The sequence below is a fragment of the Semicossyphus pulcher genome, unplaced genomic scaffold (genome assembly GCF_022749685.1).
Source record: "Semicossyphus pulcher isolate SPU_LCO1_2020_fin unplaced genomic scaffold, fSemPul1.0.p SCAF_5, whole genome shotgun sequence".
NCBI classification, from domain to species: Eukaryota; Metazoa; Chordata; class Actinopteri; order Labriformes; family Labridae; genus Semicossyphus; species Semicossyphus pulcher.
Window position 1 is genome coordinate 21,901,767 of NW_027211726.1, and position 18,046 is coordinate 21,919,812.

Sequence of the window (18,046 nt, forward strand, 5' to 3'; positions counted from 1 at the left end):
ACAGTTACTTACACCTCTTCTTACTCTTGTTTTTAATGGATTAAATTCATGCATGTGATAGCCATCACTACAAATCAAGTGTCCTCTCATGTGTAGATTAGTTGTCTGTTTAGAAAGCTTGAAATCTCAGCAGCTATTGAAGTAACTCAAGAGTGACTGGCATTGATCGGCAACACCGACTCATCAACTCACTGATATTCTGTGTAATGAGACAGAAAAATATGTCTGATTGCAAGACTGAACACTAGATTTAGTTATCTGGCCAGATCCATATCTTTATTCATGAAAACAATGTGTTCACTCATGTCTCTTGAGATAACAGACCTAATTGCTGCATCCTTTTGTGCCTCCAGGTGAGACCGGTGCAGCCCTGTCACGCCCACAGCGCCCCCTTTCGGCCCGGACGGCCCACCACGCCCCGGCGCCTGTGAAAGGGTACCATGTCAGCCGTAGCATGTCCCAGCATTCCTCCGGTGGTGGCGGAGGAGGCCCCTGCCACTGCTCACCTGAGGACTGTGACGGTCCAGGCAGGGACTACTACCAGGGTCACGATGGCCATTATTACCCTCCAGGAGGTCCGGCTGAGGCTCTGGCGCTGGAGAGGCATCATTCCCACTCCCATTCCCACTCCCATAGTCACTCTGGAGGGGGAACCTTCCCTCGTTCCCACCCCAGCCAGCACCCACCTCTCCAGTCTTTTGACTCTTGCGAGGAGTGCCTGTCCTCAGGCCATGGAGGGAAGATGCACCGCATTCCCCCAAACCTGATGGACCAGTTCGAGAAGCAGGTGCCCTTTCATCCTGATGGCTTCCACACTCTGCAGTACCAGCGCACCACCAGTGGGGGTGCCGAGCCACGCAGCGAGAGCCCCTCACGGATCCGCCACCTGGTCAACTCTGTGCAGCGCCTCTTTGCCAAGTCCCATTCCCTTGAAGCACCGTCCAAACGGGAGTACAATGGCACAAGAGGAGGTGGGGAATACCGTGGCGAGAGAGGGGGAGGCCATAGAAGTGGTGGGGAAGATGGTGGAGGCCACTACTCAGGCCACCAGCCTCGCTCTACAAGAAGGAGCAAGTCTCGAGAGCGCAGCAAGAGCGGAGACTCACGGCACGAATCAGGTAGACGCCACCGCAGCAGGACAGCAGGCTGGTGGAGCTCTGACGATAACCTGGACAGCGACAGCAGCTTCCTGGTGAGCGGGGGCAGACGGGGGTATCCCAGCGGACACGAGAGCCTGGATGCAGCCATCCAGGAGCTCACCATGAAGCGACCCAAGGACCGTGGTGGTGGTGGTGGTGGTGGTGGTGGTGGTGGTGGGCCTGTGCCTGGGGAGTGCATGGCCTGTACCACAATGGCTCTGGCAGGAAGTGAAGGTGGGGGACACCATGGGCATCATGGCCACTCCATGAAAAGGAGCACCTGGTCGGCCATGACAGTGAGTCAGGCCAGAGAGGTGTACCCTTCCACCAGGGGAGGAAGCTACGAAAAAGCCCTCGTGCCCGTGGAGAGTAAGCTGAAGGAGAGGACCTTCCACTACCTGCAGGTACGTGTTCACCGGCTTGTTAAACCAATGTGTTGGTATGTTCATGTTCCTGGAGAGCATTTGAGTGCTTTGTTTGCTGGGAAGTGCAGCACTCTTCTAGGAATCAAGACTCAATCCCAGCGATAGCAGGGTTTCAAGGTGTGCAAGGATTAACATCCATTCATGAGATTTGAAATCGTGCTGAAACGGTGATCCATCTTAAGATCATCACTTTCTGTTTGCATGCTCCTATTGAAAATGTAATGCCAAAAAAACTGGAATCCAAAATTGAAAGAATAACACAAGATTGGGAAAAACCATGAAAATAATTTTACACTTAATCAGTGCATTGTTTAATTCAACAATGTGCTATCAACATGATTCAGATATCCCTGGCACACTCATACCTGCATCTATCGTCTATTAACAGGTGGTGCCTTTGGTACCTCATTAAATTTCATAGAAGTTCTTCATAAAAGCAAAAATAATGACGAGAAACAGAACGGCGATCAAAATCCGCCCAGGGTTCAAAGGATTAAACGTCCACCTGAGAGACCCCATTGACTGAAAAATAAAACATTCTTTGTGCTTTGAAGTTTCAGTAACTTTCACGCCAATGAAGCCTTTGAATTGGAGTTGAAATTGAAAACAATTATCATCACCCACACAGAGATTATTTAATGACTCTCAGCAGTGAGTCTCTCAGTTCCCATCGCCATGGTCTACCTCCAAATCCAACACCTGTAATTTTCCCTTTGCCCTTTCTCTCATTTCGATTCATGAATTTCCTAAAAAAACATAAGCCAGTGGCTGTTACAGTGTACCTACAAAGTCAGCTGAAAGAACACACACACAAACACGCATAAACACACCCGCACAAACCTCCAGCTGTGCTGAGGTGGAGCTGCCACGCAGGCTGTGTTTCTACAGAAACAGCAGGTAGCCACAGGAGTCCCTGGTGTTTTTCCAACTCTCATCCTTTAGACACAGCTGAGGTCTGCTGATAGAACAGCCTGAGAGAGCAGGGCTGTCTGTGTTAGTGTTTTCAAAGGACAATCCCCACACAATTTGCCTCCATGCCCGAGGCTATCATCACATTCACACCTCAGGACACAAAAATGAACTTGCCCAGCGCAGCTTTTATTACGTTCCCCAGCATCACTGGCAGGTTTGTGAGAAGGGGAGAGATGGCATGGCGAGTGAATTTTGTGCTGAGGTTAGATGTGCTGAAGTCAGCCAGATTGATCCATGGCTTCAGAGCAGAGAGCCTCCTGGAGCAACAGTTAGAGAGATGTTAAGGTCCACTCCACCAGTACTAGACCTCTGGACGGACAGTGACAAAGGCACCATATTGAAACAACAGCTCCAAGCTAAGGTCCTGTTTCTGGAAGCAAAACTGATGCTCATATGCTGCCAGTGTGTAAAGACTAGAAATAATACATTCAACAACTGACTTTATATGGGCTTTTAATGATTTTACACTAACAATTGATTACATAAGTCTACCGTGTGTGAAAGCGGCTTCTCTATAGGGAAAGGTCCCACAGAGAGGTATCACCCAACCCTACGCTAATTTCAAGCTTCATATTTCCCTCTGTGAAACCTGTGTATTAGCTTAGCATAATTTACAGTTAAAAAACTCAAACTTTTCTCACACTGGTGCTTTGTGCAGGCCTTCATACAGCTTCTGCCTGAAATGACTCAACCAGCACTGTCCCTTTAAGAAACCCCGCCCCTACAAGCCCACTTTCTTCTAATTGGCCAGCTCTCTGTAGCTGCTCTTTGTGGCATCACAAAGTGCAGCATGTAGAAAAAACTGTCTGAAACCTGCCATTCACAGCAGGCTGAGCTGAGAAGCCTGGGGATTACTCCAACATTCTTTTACCTACAGATTTGAAACTTCACCCACGTTTAGTATGGACATCCAACATTGTAAACTTATATTTCTTAAAATGTGAAACAGCATAATACCTCCTCTTTAAGTCTAACAAGGACCCGAATACATACAGTATAAGCTGAAGAAAAAATGGAGTAGATCTTTTTTTCCTATCTCGGCCTTTCGGTCTTTAAATGTTTTATCTCTATAACAGCTTGCAGCTTAGGCCTGTTCAGATTTGTGTTGCTGTTCAGCCAAGGACATAAGTGAAGTTTAAAACGTTTTAACCAACCCAAAATAATAGTGTCAAAGTCACAATGTTTTTTGTTGACATGGGAGACATTGTGATTCTGTTGACGAGAAACAGAAATTTCTGTCAAGTTCAATTTCACAACACAATTCAAATATGCCAGGACTGTTCCTTTGAGTCAACAACAACAAAATAACAAAGTGGTCGTACTCCCTGCTACCAAGCTACCAGGTTGCATTTTGTAACATTAACATATGCAGTATATACTACAAGCTTAGTGACCAGTGCACATATGGGCACAAATCAAGGAAAAGTGAAGCAGCTGAAAGTGAAAATCAAAATAAGAACAAAAATGTGTGAATCTTCACAAGTCTGACTTATCGTGGTCAGAGGCGAAGAGACTTGCAAGGTTTTCCCCCATGGTGTCAACGGCAATCACGATGTGCTGCATCAGACCAAGGCCTCTATTCCCTCAGCCTTTCCCCTCCCCTCGGCCTGAGACTGTTAGATAAGGAAAGATAAAGAACGAGAATATGGAGCCAGAGTGAAATGAAGACAGAAACAGCGAGGGAACGTGAGACAAAGATCGAGGGGGAAAAGAGCAAGGTAGAGGGATGCAGAGATAGCAAAGCTAGCTCAGGGAGAGAGCGGAGATAAAGGAGGTGATGGTAGCCGAGGGGCGAAGTGAGAGGAGGAGAGAAAGAGCAGGAGGAGAAAATGAGCGAGATAGTGGAAGGCCATGGGGATCGGGAGATTAGGCTGAATCATCTTTTAAGTGATGACCTTAAAAACACACACTCAACTGGATGCTAAACCCTGAGGCTTTGACTGTGTGTGTGTGTGTGTGTGTGTGTGTGCGTGTCAAAGTGTGTAGGTGTTTTCATTTGGTGACATGCTTGTGTGAGACTACACACCTCATTTGCAAAAATGCTGTAAAGCTTTCATCATTTCTGGAAAAGAGGGGAATCAAATGGCACACACAAATGCATGTACACAAATATTTCCATATTGAACTGAGTACTCCTCTATGATGGAGCCAATGACATGAAATGTGTCGCTTATAGGAACAAAGACAGGAAGTGATCAAATGACTGAAGTTCAGGTCCATAGACTGTATGAAATCATGGACGACATGACAGCTCCCTAAAAGTGAAGCCAAAACATTTCAAGCGCCCCCTGCTGACTGGCTGCAGTATAGGTCATAAAGCCCGCCTCTTCCATGTTAACAGATGGGACATGAGTCAAACTATAAAATCAAAATACATGTCAAATAAATTTGTGTCATTGTTTCTGTCATTATACATACATTGTTATCACCTAAAAAGAAGTTGTGGAAAAAATATCAAGCAATTAGCATTTTATATATCTGGTAGCCAAAGACCAATGTTAGCAATGTTTCTTTCTTGCAACTTGTAAGTCCAATAATTAGGCTACTTTACTTTTGGCTATGTCTTCATCTTGCTAGCTGTTCAAGTTAGCCAGCTGCTAACTTTGTTGACTAGTAATCTTTATTGTTCCCCTCAGCTTTCCAGAACTTTTAAGCCTCTTTTAGCTCACTGGTTTTGTGGCTCATGAACTCGTGTCATACCAAACCCAGAAAACTCAGAAAAGCTCTGATACTCTGAGTGTGGCTGCCCAACGCTAGTCAACAACTTTAGCAACTAGCTAACTCAAACTGCTAGCAAGATAATGCCCAACATTTGTCAGGTGGCCAGAAACAGACGTTGCAAATGTTGCAAAATTTTACTACAGGATTTGTAAAATGCCTCACCACAGCCTTCTTGTTAGGTGATAACATGTCTTTTGGGGGGATTTTTTTTGCTATCTGGTGGCAGTAGGAAAACTGCAAATAAAGTAGTGCAGCTTTAAAACCAGGAAATGTGTTTTTTTCATTCCCTCTCACTGTGACGTGTTTTCATTTCCTCTCTTCTTCTGCTATGTTTTTTTTATTGCTGCCGTGCTCTGTTTTTATTGGTCAAGTTCCTCACAAATTATGATTTATTTAAGATATCATTGACTTTAAGCGTATTTCTGGCAGGGTAAGTCTTGGTTTTTGATCAAATCTGACAGTTAATCATAGAATATTACACAATTTTACAGTTACCACCACCAGCAGCCTCAGCCATAGCTTTAGATTATGGGTATGAAAGGTATGAAAGCGTTCTGACCTAGTTATGAAAAGTCATACATTTTACAAGACAGACACAGAGTCCTTTTTTTGTTTCATTTCACTGCGACTTATCGATTCTCTATGTGTCCTCCTCCTGCTTTTCTTATCTTGTGTTCCCGTGTTTGGGTTTCTCATTTTGTTTACCCTTCATCTGCTCATCTGTCTCCCTGCCTGCTTAAGTCTCAATTCTTTGGGGTTTTCACCCAATACATCTGTCTTCCTATAGTTTGTCTGTCCACTCTTTCAGCCTACCTGCCCCTGTGTGTGTGTGCGTTGTTTTTTTTGCTCTCTGTCCGTCTGCTTCTAGCTTACGCTGTTTTTCCTTCTCTGTGTCAGTGTTTCTCCAGCTGTCAGAGTTTCTCTCTTTCTGTAAGTCCCTTTGTCCCTTTCTCTCTTTCTTTTACATCATCTTGTGCATGTGTGCGTGTGAATGTGCGTGTGTATGCACTCTCATCGTGTGCATGAGCATGCTTGAGCTGTAGCTGCTGGTGTGCTGGCTTTTCACCGGGTGCACATGTGATTGTACGTCTGATTCATCCCTCTCCTCCTGTTTGAGGTTTGAAATATTTTTCAATGATGAAATATATTTCTGTTTGGAGAAGTCTTTTAATAACGGATATTGGGAAGAAACAGCCTTCCGTGCAGCGAAAACATCTTCAATATCCGAGCTCTAATTAATTCACATTGTGATCTGTTTCTTTTTCCTTAACAGTAGGCGTAGAAGAAGAATGCATACTTACTTTTAACACATTCTAACTGTGTTTAACCCATTAAGACTACAAGTTTGACCATGTATCGTACAGTGTTACACTAACCCTCGCTGTAATGTATGTTGCAGTTGCAGAGCAATCCTCATAATTCTTCTTATACTTTGACTATATGAATGTTTGTATGATTGTGTCTCAGGTCCCCTCAGAGGACTGGGGAGGAGGGTACGGTGGAGGCAACGACAGCGGAGGGGAGATTCCGTGCCGTCGCATGCGGAGCGGGAGCTACATCAAGGCCATGGGCGACGATGACAGCGCTGACTCAGACACCAGCCCGAAAGCCTCTCCTAAGTCCACCCTGATCGCACAGAGGGACGCCTTCAGACGGTCTATCAGCATGGATCAAAGGTCAAATGTCACATTGTTGTGTTTATATAAAACTGAAAAAAACATGGACAGAACAGGACAGCGCGAATTAGCTGTAGTTAGATTAATAACTCTATTAGACCTGACATTTTCCCATTAAGAGCATTTTACACAATGCTAAAATGAGTTGTTGAGCTATTTAAAATCTTGAATGTGTGTCTTTAATATCTCTGATTATACTGTTCGACTCAGAGTCCTGGGTTCAAACTCATAATTACAGAAGACTATACACAGGTAAAGGGCAAAGGGACACAGCAGCTATGGAGTGTTGCACTTGTACCATTTACGGACTGAGTCTTATACTTAAGCAGTATCACATGAAAGGGAGTGATGTAGGCCTACTTAATATCAGCACTGCTGTGATTCGGTTGTAGGCACGAGGCCGCAGGTTGGTGATGTGACATCACGATTAACCTAGAGATACACGATCTGCTGTAATGTTAACTGACAGTATTCAGAACATAAGGCTGAGACGGAGTGATACACAGAGTGAAAAGTCCCAGTGATGTTGTTTCTATATCAGCACTCATTGAAGATTATTTGGCCAGAAATAACTGTTGTATAAAATAGCCAACTGCACTGCCTTTTTGTTGAAGCCTACAATATAAAAACAGCTCACTGTGTTTGTTTTCCTCTTGTTGCCTTTCAACCACCAAATGACCCTGAAACACATTAGCCACAGTTGGTTACATCATTTCAATCAGGATTTCTTCTTTATAACTGAACAATTATTTATTTACAAGTTTGGAAAGATGAGAAATAATCTTTGGCCTTTAGACCCCATTGTGTTGTCTTAATGTACTCGAAGGGGTAGTGAGGCTGAGAGCAGGATTGGATACCCCCTGAAGGAGGCTAGACTCTGTGGTGGTGGTGGTGGTGGTGGTTTCGGACTGAAACGACAAACTGACAGCGGAGAGAGGTGGACAGATTTAAAATTTGACAGCAGCAGGATGATTGGTCGAGGCTACATCCGTTTGGGTCAGTGCTTGAAAAGTAGACACCCATAATCAGCTGATCACCAGAGCAGGAAGGACAGAGAGGGAGAGAAAGAGAGAGAACGTGACATGAATGAATGATGCCTTAATGAATGAATGAGTCTGAAACATTCTTCCTGCTTGAGCTTACACTGAGCTACATATAGCTCTGGTGATCCAGCAGCAGTCACGTCTGGTTTGTCCTCAATGATTGCTGTTTCCAAGCAACTGTAAACTTTGTTATTGTCACAGAATGCTGATGATGTCGGACCCTTTTCTACTCTAAGTTGAAGTTGTATTCCACTTGACGTGTTCAGAGCACTCTTGCAATAACATGAGGCGTTTCAGGGCGCAAAAATGCATGTTGCCAAGGGCACAAATTCATTCACTCGTTCTTATCTCCTTATAAAAAATGACTGGGAGGGTGCTGGTTTAGCTCTTAAATCGGCGACTATATGCAGAGGCTGTAGTCCTCGATGCGGTGGCCCTGGGTTCAACTCCTACTCTCGGCCCTTTTGGCGCATGTCATCCCCACTCTCTCTTCCCCCATTTCCGCCACTATGCACTGTCCTCTCTCTTAAAATAAAGGCATAGAAAGCCAGAAGAATAACATAAAAAAAAAAATGACCAGAAGGAAATGCCTCTCACTGCAAAAACTCACACTCTGTCTGATTAGGGCTTTAGTGTCAACATAGGTCAAGCTCCAATACCATTGAATCATACGTTACTCATAACACAACTCAATAACATTACATTAGCAGCTCTGCATTTAAAGTGCCGGGTAACCCTGATGACGTCATCGGGGTTGTGTTCTCAGAAAGCTCACTCTGGACACATAGAGGATGTTATGTAACTGTTTAAAGGCTGAAAAGAATTATGTAACATCCGTGGCTTGTCCCTTTGTAGCATTCAAATCATCATATTAGCATTAATATTGAAATATTTCCCAACACAGCACAGTGAAAATAGCCATCAGTGACAAAGACATATAAAAGTGCAATCAGTGCAGCAGTGGATGCCTGCACTCAGGGAACCTCAGGGAAATATGGGGCTGATATTGAACTCACATTAACCATGTGTAGCAGACATGGAAAACACATTAGCTCCGATTTTCATAATGATTTCAAAGAAGATGATCGTTATATTAGCAGTTTGACATGGATTCAGCACTCAAAATGACTCCAGCTAGGAGAGAGCATGACTCAATGACCTTTGATGTGGTATTTGTTGTTAACATTTTGATTTTTACATCTGAATATATCATCAATAATTAATAAATCTGACTATGTGCATCATTTCTTTTACTTCAGGTACTCGTGTAAGCAGTGTACAGACTCCTACCCCAACAGCAGGACGACACCCAAAACCCACACCCGCTCCCGTAGTTACACCCGCTCTCTGACCAGCTCACAGGTAACAGATGCAGTTGAGTTGTGTTAATTCTGTTTTTCTATAGCATCGATACCCACTAACCTTCCCTCTCCTCTGTCAGCTGGGCGACACGCTGAACCGTCAGTTCGAGGCGGTGTGCGAGACCATGTTCGGGGAGGTGGAGTCTCAAGCCGTCGAGGCTCTGGATCTTCCAGGTGTTTTCCGCACACGCAGCCACAGCTATGTCCGCGCCATCCAGGCCGGCTGCTCCCAGGACGACGACTGCCTCTCTGTCTTCTCCATGTCGGGCCCCCAGGGGAGCATCAAGAGCGGGGCCGGTGAGTGTGTGCGGTTTGGTGAACAAATAAGGTGTCTGTGAGGGGGAATGATGTGGCTTTTCTGTGGTGGGAGACACATAGCCAGCTATGACAGCTTTTGTCTGCTTACCTCCACAAAGGCACGTTTATGAACTTACACACACACATCCATCAACCCTTCAGTGTCAAGCTGCATCGAAAGAGTGCATCCATTCTTCCGTTTTAACCTTTTTTTCCCCCATTCCTTCAATCTCTATTATCTGACTTTCTCTACCCAAACCCTCTGCTCCTCTGCAGCACTTTCTTTGTGTTTGTGTATATGCGTGCATATAAGCAAACACTTGTGTGTGTGTTGTGTTATTGTGCATGCTCTTTGTTCTCCGTCTTCTCTCTGTATCTCATCTCTCCCATCATCCTCCCCAGTGTGACGGCTGGTTTCTGAGGCTCAGTATTAGGTGCAGAGTGCTCGTGATTATGAGGATAGCTCTGTGTCTCCAGCTGCTTCTGTCACTCTGTTTGTCTGTCGACAGTTTGTCTCTCTCTGGTGCAGTCTGGCTTTTTTTGCCTTGTTGCTCTGATTCCATCTTTATCTAAAAAAAAAAATTGTGCAGTGACTGATTTGTTTTATATTTGCACTCTGGCGCTACACATCTGCAGTGCAAGTCTAGGGCCTTGCAGGACACGAATGTCCTATCTTACTGCAGCAAATCCTCCTGATTAAATCCTGTGAAGGTGTTATAGCGAGCTAGCAGTAACACACATGCACTGAACACAAACTCAAAGACACATGCACCTACATACATTCATGCTTCCATACTGGAGCTTAGAGCATATAGGAGTTTTATAAATGATGACAAGCTGGCTGGTGGTGAGGATACTTGGAAAGAAATGAAAGGTTTGATCCTTTTTTCGCCTAAAATAAACTGTGTGTATATGTTTGAATGGAGCTGGGAGGGATAAGAAAGAGACAGGATCTGCGCTTCTCATTTTAATATTTCTCTCAGGAAATTGCTTTATCTTCTTAAGAAGCAAAGTTAGCTCAAGGGAGGAGGTTTTCTTTTGTCACTTCTGTCATGTCTGTCGTCTCCACCACTCTGCTCACTGGAATACACACCAAAAGCTGATTTTTGCTACTGAGTTGAGTTTATAAATCTTTCTGTTGGATCTTCCATTTGCATTATTTCTTAATGATTTTGTTGTTTTCTGTCTTTCTCTCTGTATTGATTCACTTCCTTTTCTGTCTTCATACTCTGCTTTTCCATTCACTTTCTCCTTCCAGTCTGTCCCTTTTGTAAGTATCCACCTCCCCTGCTCCCTGTTGATATAGTTCCCATTTTGCTCTTAACAGCCCACTTTGCCTCTGTCTTCCTTTCTCCTGCTCTTCTGACACTTCAGTCTTTCCTTATCGTAAAGGTGCTCCTCCCCCACTCCCACCTCGCATGTCCAAGTCTTCACTCTCGGTGCGAGCCCAGAGCAGCACCGAGTCCACCCAGGATGCCTACTTCCAGAGCAGCGGACAGTTGGTCTCAAGCTCAGGCCCCGGACGCCCCAAGCAGCACAGTAACTCGGTGGACCTGGGCAGCTCCGACGGCCCCTCAGGTCGCTCCTCCAGAGGAGGCTACTACACCGCTACAGGCCCAGGACGTTCCCGACAGCACAGTAACTCTGCAGAGAGCCTCGATGGGGTCAGGGGTTCTCGGGAGCTGGTACCCTACGGAGGCGGTCCGGGGGTTGGGGTGAGGGCCAAACACAGCAGCTCGGCTGACAGTCTGCTGGAAGGACCACCGAGGCCGGCCAGGGAGAGGGACGGCAGGGCAGGCGGCAGCCTGGGGAAGTCAACCTCTCTGCCTCAGAACAGCATCGTGCTGAGTAAAGCTGGGGGGCAGGACGACGGACGTGGTGGGAGAAAGTGGAGGCCGTCAATAGCTGTGCAGGTCAGTGAGGAGGATTGTATTATATCTTTTTTAGGTTGCAAATAACTAACTACAGTAAGTCTGTTGATTATTTCATTTAAATTATCATTTAATCTTTTACAAAAAAAGTAGTGGAGAATGTCAATCACAAGACTTCAAATCACTTTGTTGGTTTGACCACCAGTGTCCAAAGGTATTCCTAAAGGGCCCACTCATTGTATATAGTGTATTATATATATGGTACGCTATGCTAATGCTAGCCTAGCTTCAAATAAAATAAACATTTCTACATTGAAAATTACTTTAATGATTTATTATTTGCAAATTCTAACTCTTCGACATGTTTTGTTAATCAACTTACTAATCAACTACTTAGACCAACTGACTTCTCATTTTAGCAATAATAACAATGCAATCCCTATTTTGGAATTGTTTCCACTCTCGAGTCTCTGCATTACAACAACAGAGTGTGAGTCAGCAATCGGTTAGCAGCGCTTAGCTGGACTGAAAACAGAAGAAACAGCTTGCCTGTCTCTCCCTAAATATAAAAAAAAATGTCTATCAACACTCTTAACTCACTAATTAACAGGATGTTTTCGTGTGTTTGTATCAAACTATTTCTTGGCAACCAGTGGAAATAGACAACTTTGCAGAGTATTCAGACATGAGAGTGATATCATACCTTCCTTCTGCCCATGGTTTGATGAGTTTAAAACCACTCTCTAGTGACTGTTAAGTTGGTTAGGACTGCTAAGCAACATTGGAAACCGGTAAGAACAACTAGGGTATTTCCGACTGTAGCAAATCTGCCAACCAGCACATCTAAAAATCGACTAATTAGGCTAACACATATCGTTACATAACCCCTTGTAAAACCACAAAATGTCAATGTCAAATGTCAACAAACAAACAAGATGTTTTGTTTTAATAAGTGAGCTTTAGAGGTGTTGATTAGCATATTTGTGTTGTTTGGAGAGGACAGGTTAGTTGTGTTCAGTGTTCATGCTAAGCTAAGCTAACTTGCTGCTGGCCGTAGCCTATTGTTGCATGTTCCTTTAATTCCAGTTATGTTATTTTATGGTGTCTGTATAGTGTGTGTTTCAGAATATACCTCCACCCTCTGACTGTGGTGCTTTGTTGCTTCCTCTGTTGCAGGTGGACAGCTCAGAGACTCTGTCCGATTCAGACGCAGAGGGCAAAGCCCTCACAGAGGTCCACTCTATAGGAGTCCAAGTGGAAGATGACAAAAGGTAACAGAAAAATCACTAACAATCAAGGCATGGAAGAAGTATTAATCTTTGAAATGTCTTCCCAACTTTTAGTGTTTTTATTTTGCCTGACATTTAACTCGACTTAATTAGGCAGATAAAATTGCAAAATAAGATGTGCGTTTGTCATTTGCCAATTTATCTTTGCCCAAAAACATGTGGCTTCATCAAGAGCTTTTGGCCTTTGCGCTGTAATTTATGTGAATAATTTTACTACATAATTTAAAAACAGCCTTCATCTCCTGGGCGTCCAACAGTGCAGCCACCTATGGTTGATTTCTAGGCTAGATCTTATTATTTCATTTAACATTTCATCAGACATCACAGCTTGAACTCAAAACAGTTTGTTCCAAGAATGTCTGTTTTTCAACTGTAACCATGACTACTGCAAATCATACTCTCTACATGACTTTCACATGCAGCCCTTCTCCTAATTATATCCAGCTTTGCTTAGGGGTCAGATTCACACACATGCATCACAACATCACGTACTCCCCAACCCCGAGCAGTGTGCGACCATGCACCTGTTAACAATGTCCCCCTTCTCCTGCAGTCATCATGGATGACAGTATGACGTCTGCGGAGAAAACAGGACGGAAATCTGAGTCACACCTCACACCTCATCAGACAGCAAAGACAGATGGGGGGAGGTGGGGTACTAACTTGTAACAGAGTAAACACTCATCACTGAGTCCATCGACGTGACATTTGCACACACTGGTGCGTCATATGCCAGAGGATTTAGCAGGGCTTATCACAACCGCGTGAGTAGTAGTGACTGCAGTGACAGCATGAATAGCCCTGCTCCAATAGGAATGTGCAATTACAAGAGAAAAAAATGTGATACTCTGTGTGACTGCATGGCTCGGGGCCTGCTGTGACTCCCTGTGTTGCAGGCGGGCTCGTTTCAAGCGCTCCAACAGCGTGACGGCAAGCGTGCAGGCCGACCTGGACCCCGAGGGCTTCCCGGGGCTCAGCATCGCAGTGCCAACGCAGGACAAGAGTCTGCAGTTCGGCTGTTCCTTCCAAAGGCACTCGTCAGAGCCGGAGTCAGCCAGCCAGTTCACAGAGTGCCACCGCACCGTCCACACACAGGGGCAGTGGGCCTACAGGGAGGTACGTCTGCACTCTTACTCAATACTTATCTCCTGAGTCCACAGTGACTGAAGGTATTGTTGTATGCTACATTTAGCAACAGTTAGCTTCAGTACATACACAAAAATACATTGTCTTTTAAATCTGTCTGTTTAATGCATTTTTTATGAATATATTTGAGCCTGTATTGTTAACATTCTTGTTTTCTAGCTAGAAGTTAGCTTATTGCCCGAGCTGACACATTTCTTACCTTGATGCTTAACCAACTGTGAACCAATGGAATAGCATTGACCTTGCTAAAAATGTGGCATACATGGGCACTCCACTGGCTCCAATAGTTTGAATTTTGCTGACATCTTGCTTGGAGCGATACCAAATGTTGAGCATGAATCTAAAGCCAGGGGACTCTAAGCTTAGCTTAGCACAAAGACTGAAAACAGGGGGAAACAGCTGGCCATAAATTGTCTTGTTATTCTTTAAAGTTGTAATCTCAAAGATCTCAGTTTCGTTCTCTTTGGCGGCACCTATGGCGATAAACAGTAATTGCAGGAGCACACTTCCCAGATATCCAGACAGTGTTGCGTGTGTGACGTCCACAGTTGGCTCCGATGTAACTCTTGATTTTCCTTTTTAGACTGTTTGCCTTCATCTGAGCGTCGAATTTGTTTCTTTTTCTTTGGATTTTCTCTCATTTTTGAAGTTGTATCTGTAGTCATCGATCTTTTCTTTGTTTGTTCAGCCATAGTAGATTACTGTTTTTTGCAGCACTTGCAGAGAGCGGAAAAGCAGCCGCTTAGCTCCGCCTACCCTCTCTGGCAGACCAACCACTGCTGGGTGATGGAAAGCGAGTCACTATCTGGACGCCGCTTTTGATTTTTTCCACAAATGTCGCCACAGACACCCAGTCTGTAATACTGCCAATGCAAAGGCTTTCATCAGTGGGCCGTAGGCTCAGTCACCATTGTGTTACCTCAATTGGCGATAGTGACTTAACAGACATTTACAGGACACTAAACAACCAAGATATGAGGTGTCCGATAGTGAGCTTTTAAAGGTGCTGGTTATCTTTATTTTTTTTACTGTTGGACAGAGCTAGGCTAACTATTCCCCTCCTATTCCCCCTATTGTTTACAGACTTTATGGTAAGCTAGGCTAGTGCAGCTGGTAAGTAGCTCCATATTTAAAGAGCAGGTACGAGAGTCGTATCTGCCCTTTCCTTTTACTCAGCGAATTTGCGTTTTTCGCCTTCTGTCAAACTATTTTTGATTTGAATAAAACACAAGATACTTATGACGTAAGACCTCACACATAACCAATGATAAGGAAAAAAAAACATTTATTCCCTTTAAAAATAATAATATAATTGGAGTAAAGTTGAAAGCCATATGTATGACAAAAAAATAGAAATATTGAATTTAGTTAATCAAAAGTGTCATCACACTGTCCAGTTATGACTGTATCTTATCATTCATCTGTCATACCCATGTTGATATGGATGTAGGTATTAAAAAAAGCAGGTCAGTCATACTTTCAATCATACTTCATACTAATGAGGATGATGTGTACCAATTACTTATGGCACAAATACCATGTGTCCAACAGTTTTTTCTGACATCCCAGGACTTTGTCCAGAGTGGCTACACCAATGAGTCCTGCCAAGCAGACCCACGGCCCCACCAGCATCCACACCTGCCTCCCCGTTCCCACTCACCTCTGCCCATCACCTCTGAGCGAGCCTGGGCGGGGACGCCGTCCCTGGAGGGCCCCAGGAGCCTCCCCGACTCAGGCCGAGCATCGCCCTGCATGAGAGACGGAGAGTTCTTCCTACGCCTCCTGCAGACGGAGGTGGAGAGGATGGAGGGCTGGTGCCAGAACATGGAGAGGGAGGCAGAGGAGAACGAACTCCCGGAGGAGGGTGAGTTTGGGACGAGGATCAAAAGGATGGGAGATAAAGTTAAATGATGAGTAATTCTTGGATTTCTAAAAGTGCTCGTGTGCCGTTTCCTCCCCAGTTCTGGAGCTGATTCGAAATGCAGTTGGCAGTGCCCAGATGCTCATGTCTCAGAAAGTCCAGCAGTTCTTCCGCCTCTGCCAACAAAGTGTGGTGAGTTTGTGCTCTTGCATGCAAAATCATGACAGCACACATTACATACGGTGCATGGCTTTACAGAGATTCACTGTCGCTAAAGGCAAAATTAGCTTGGCTGCAAAAATGCTGCTGCAGAAACGACTCCTGTGTTTTTAAATTCTCTATTTCGCACATCCCTGTAAATCACTTTATCACTCATCACGTGTCGTGACTCGTCTCCTTTGCCCACCCAGGACCCATCGGCGTACCCCCAGCCCACCTCTCAGGACCTGGCAGGATTTTGGGACCTGCTCCAGCTCAACATAGAGGACGTCAGGGTTAAGTTTCAGGACCTCCAGAGGCTCAAGGACTCAAATTGGAGGCTCCCACCTGAAAAGAAGGTGAGACGCCCGGGGGTCCAAACAGCCCTGGTTTCCCCACAGCACTACCCCCGAGCTAAGCTGGCAGTGTGCAGAAGGGTAGCGCAGATGGTCGTGCCCTCCAAGCCTTTGCAGGCTGTGAAAATACAGAACGGGAAGAGGAACTGAGCTGACACGAGACGGTGGAGTCTAAAACTGCTAGAAATCTGAATGCATATCAGCTTTTTTGGCTTTTTTTTGCAGCTGGTCAGATGAGAAAAAGTTCTTCTCTGCTACAGAATTGTCTTTTCACTGATCAACTACATTATTCTTGATAACAAACTAACAATTGTTTCTCTCTTCTCCTTTTTTTCATTATTTTTGTTGACCTTTTCTTTTCCATTTCATTTCCTTTTATGTCACCTGATGCCAATGCATGAGATAATTTCTGCTACTTTTTGTTATTTTTCTGTCTCAAACCATAATTCTTCCTTACTTGAATTTGACCCTTTTTGTTGCTTGTTCTGCTCTTTGTTTCGTCGTTCTCTTTATTTCCCCAACACCTCGTTTTTTGTTTGCATGGAATCCTTTTTCCCTACAACCATCCAAAACCATTTTTTTTTTCCACCACCCGACACGATAAATCCACTGTCCATTTCCATCTTATCTACGTCTCACCTCGCTGGGCCAGGAGGATAAGAAGCTTCCTCCTCCCTTACCAAAGAAGCCAGCAGGCGGGGTGAGTGGCAGCCTCAGGGCTGATAGCACCACGGATGGGGGCGCTGGAGGTGGGTCAGGTGGGCTGGTGGTGCCTCGCATCGGTGGACACACCCTCCCCATCAGGGAGAAGTCGCTGGACCTCGGGGACCGTCAGAGAACAGAAGCGAGGAGGAGGCTGCTGCAGACAAAGCGCACCGCTTCTTTCAGGCAGAACTCGGCCACGGAGAGCGCCGACAGCATTGAGATCTACATCCCTGAAGCCCAGACTCGACTCTGAACACTGAGGTGTCTCCCACCCACCTCCTCATTTCTCCCTGCAAAGCTCACCCGGGCACCAATCTCAGTCTTTCTCTGAGCCCAGTTTTGGATCTTCTGCAGGTCATTGCTGTTTATCCGCTCCCCTCCCTTCAACATTTCTTCACTTCACTACAAATTCACATCTCTTTCTCATTCAACAAGCAATGACAGCCATTTTAGTGTCTTTAAATTTGGATATTTTACCGACACAGAAGCCTAGACCTGAAATGGTAGCTAGCAGATAGACTTTTTTAACTATTTCCTTTTGGCTGACAACGAACAAGAAACAGTCCACTTTTATACCAGTAGTCAGCAGATGTTCACGCAGTAGTAGCATGCCTGTGCGTGTTCACCTAGCACTTCTCCATCTCTGAAAATAAAGGGCTTAACAGGCACAAAACCTCTGAGTGAGGAGATGACACAATCTCCCTCTGGATCCCCTGTTGCCATCTCCTGATCGCCAAACCAAGTAAGATATATTCACTCTCTTTGAGGATGCTAGCAGTATGGATGATTAAACATGGATTCATTCGTCACCATAAGTTTAAATGCCCTTAAAGTCAGATGGCTGACACGCCCCAAAGAGCATCCTCCGAGCACAGTCAGTCACTACAGCTGGCTCTTTTTACCCATCTGTCCACCCCGGCACCCAGTCAAAGAAATATCAAACTATTTTCTGCCTCTTCCCTTCTTTCCTCACGTCCCGCGTACCC

General features: G+C 44.9%; 1 protein-coding gene across 1 annotated transcript; it reads left to right on the forward strand.

The window, feature by feature from the left end:
- Window positions 1-433: 433 nt before the first annotated feature.
- dlgap3 (discs, large (Drosophila) homolog-associated protein 3) lies at window positions 434-17,313 on the forward strand. Its single transcript, XM_069681278.1, has 11 exons — window positions 434-1,543; window positions 6,725-6,933; window positions 9,236-9,338; window positions 9,418-9,634; window positions 11,009-11,547; window positions 12,682-12,776; window positions 13,691-13,910; window positions 15,510-15,804; window positions 15,902-15,993; window positions 16,212-16,358; window positions 17,008-17,313. The coding sequence occupies exons 1-11, from the start codon at window positions 455-457 to the stop codon at window positions 17,311-17,313; spliced, it is 3,312 nt and encodes a 1,103-aa protein (XP_069537379.1). The 5' UTR covers window positions 434-454.
- The last annotated feature ends 733 nt before the right edge of the window (window positions 17,314-18,046 follow it).

What these genes read in the sequence shown, in the direction of transcription:
- dlgap3 (XM_069681278.1), top strand. Translation starts at nt 455, where the DNA reads ATGTCCCAGCATTCCTCCGGTGGTGGCGGAGGAGGCCCCTGCCACTGC. An exon ending in GGACCTTCCACTACCTGCAG is followed by an intron (nt 1,544 to 6,724) that starts GTACGTGTTCAC and finishes ATTGTGTCTCAG; the next exon opens with GTCCCCTCAGAGGACTGGGG. An exon ending in GCCTCTGCCAACAAAGTGTG is followed by an intron (nt 15,994 to 16,211) that starts GTGAGTTTGTGC and finishes TTGCCCACCCAG; the next exon opens with GACCCATCGGCGTACCCCCA.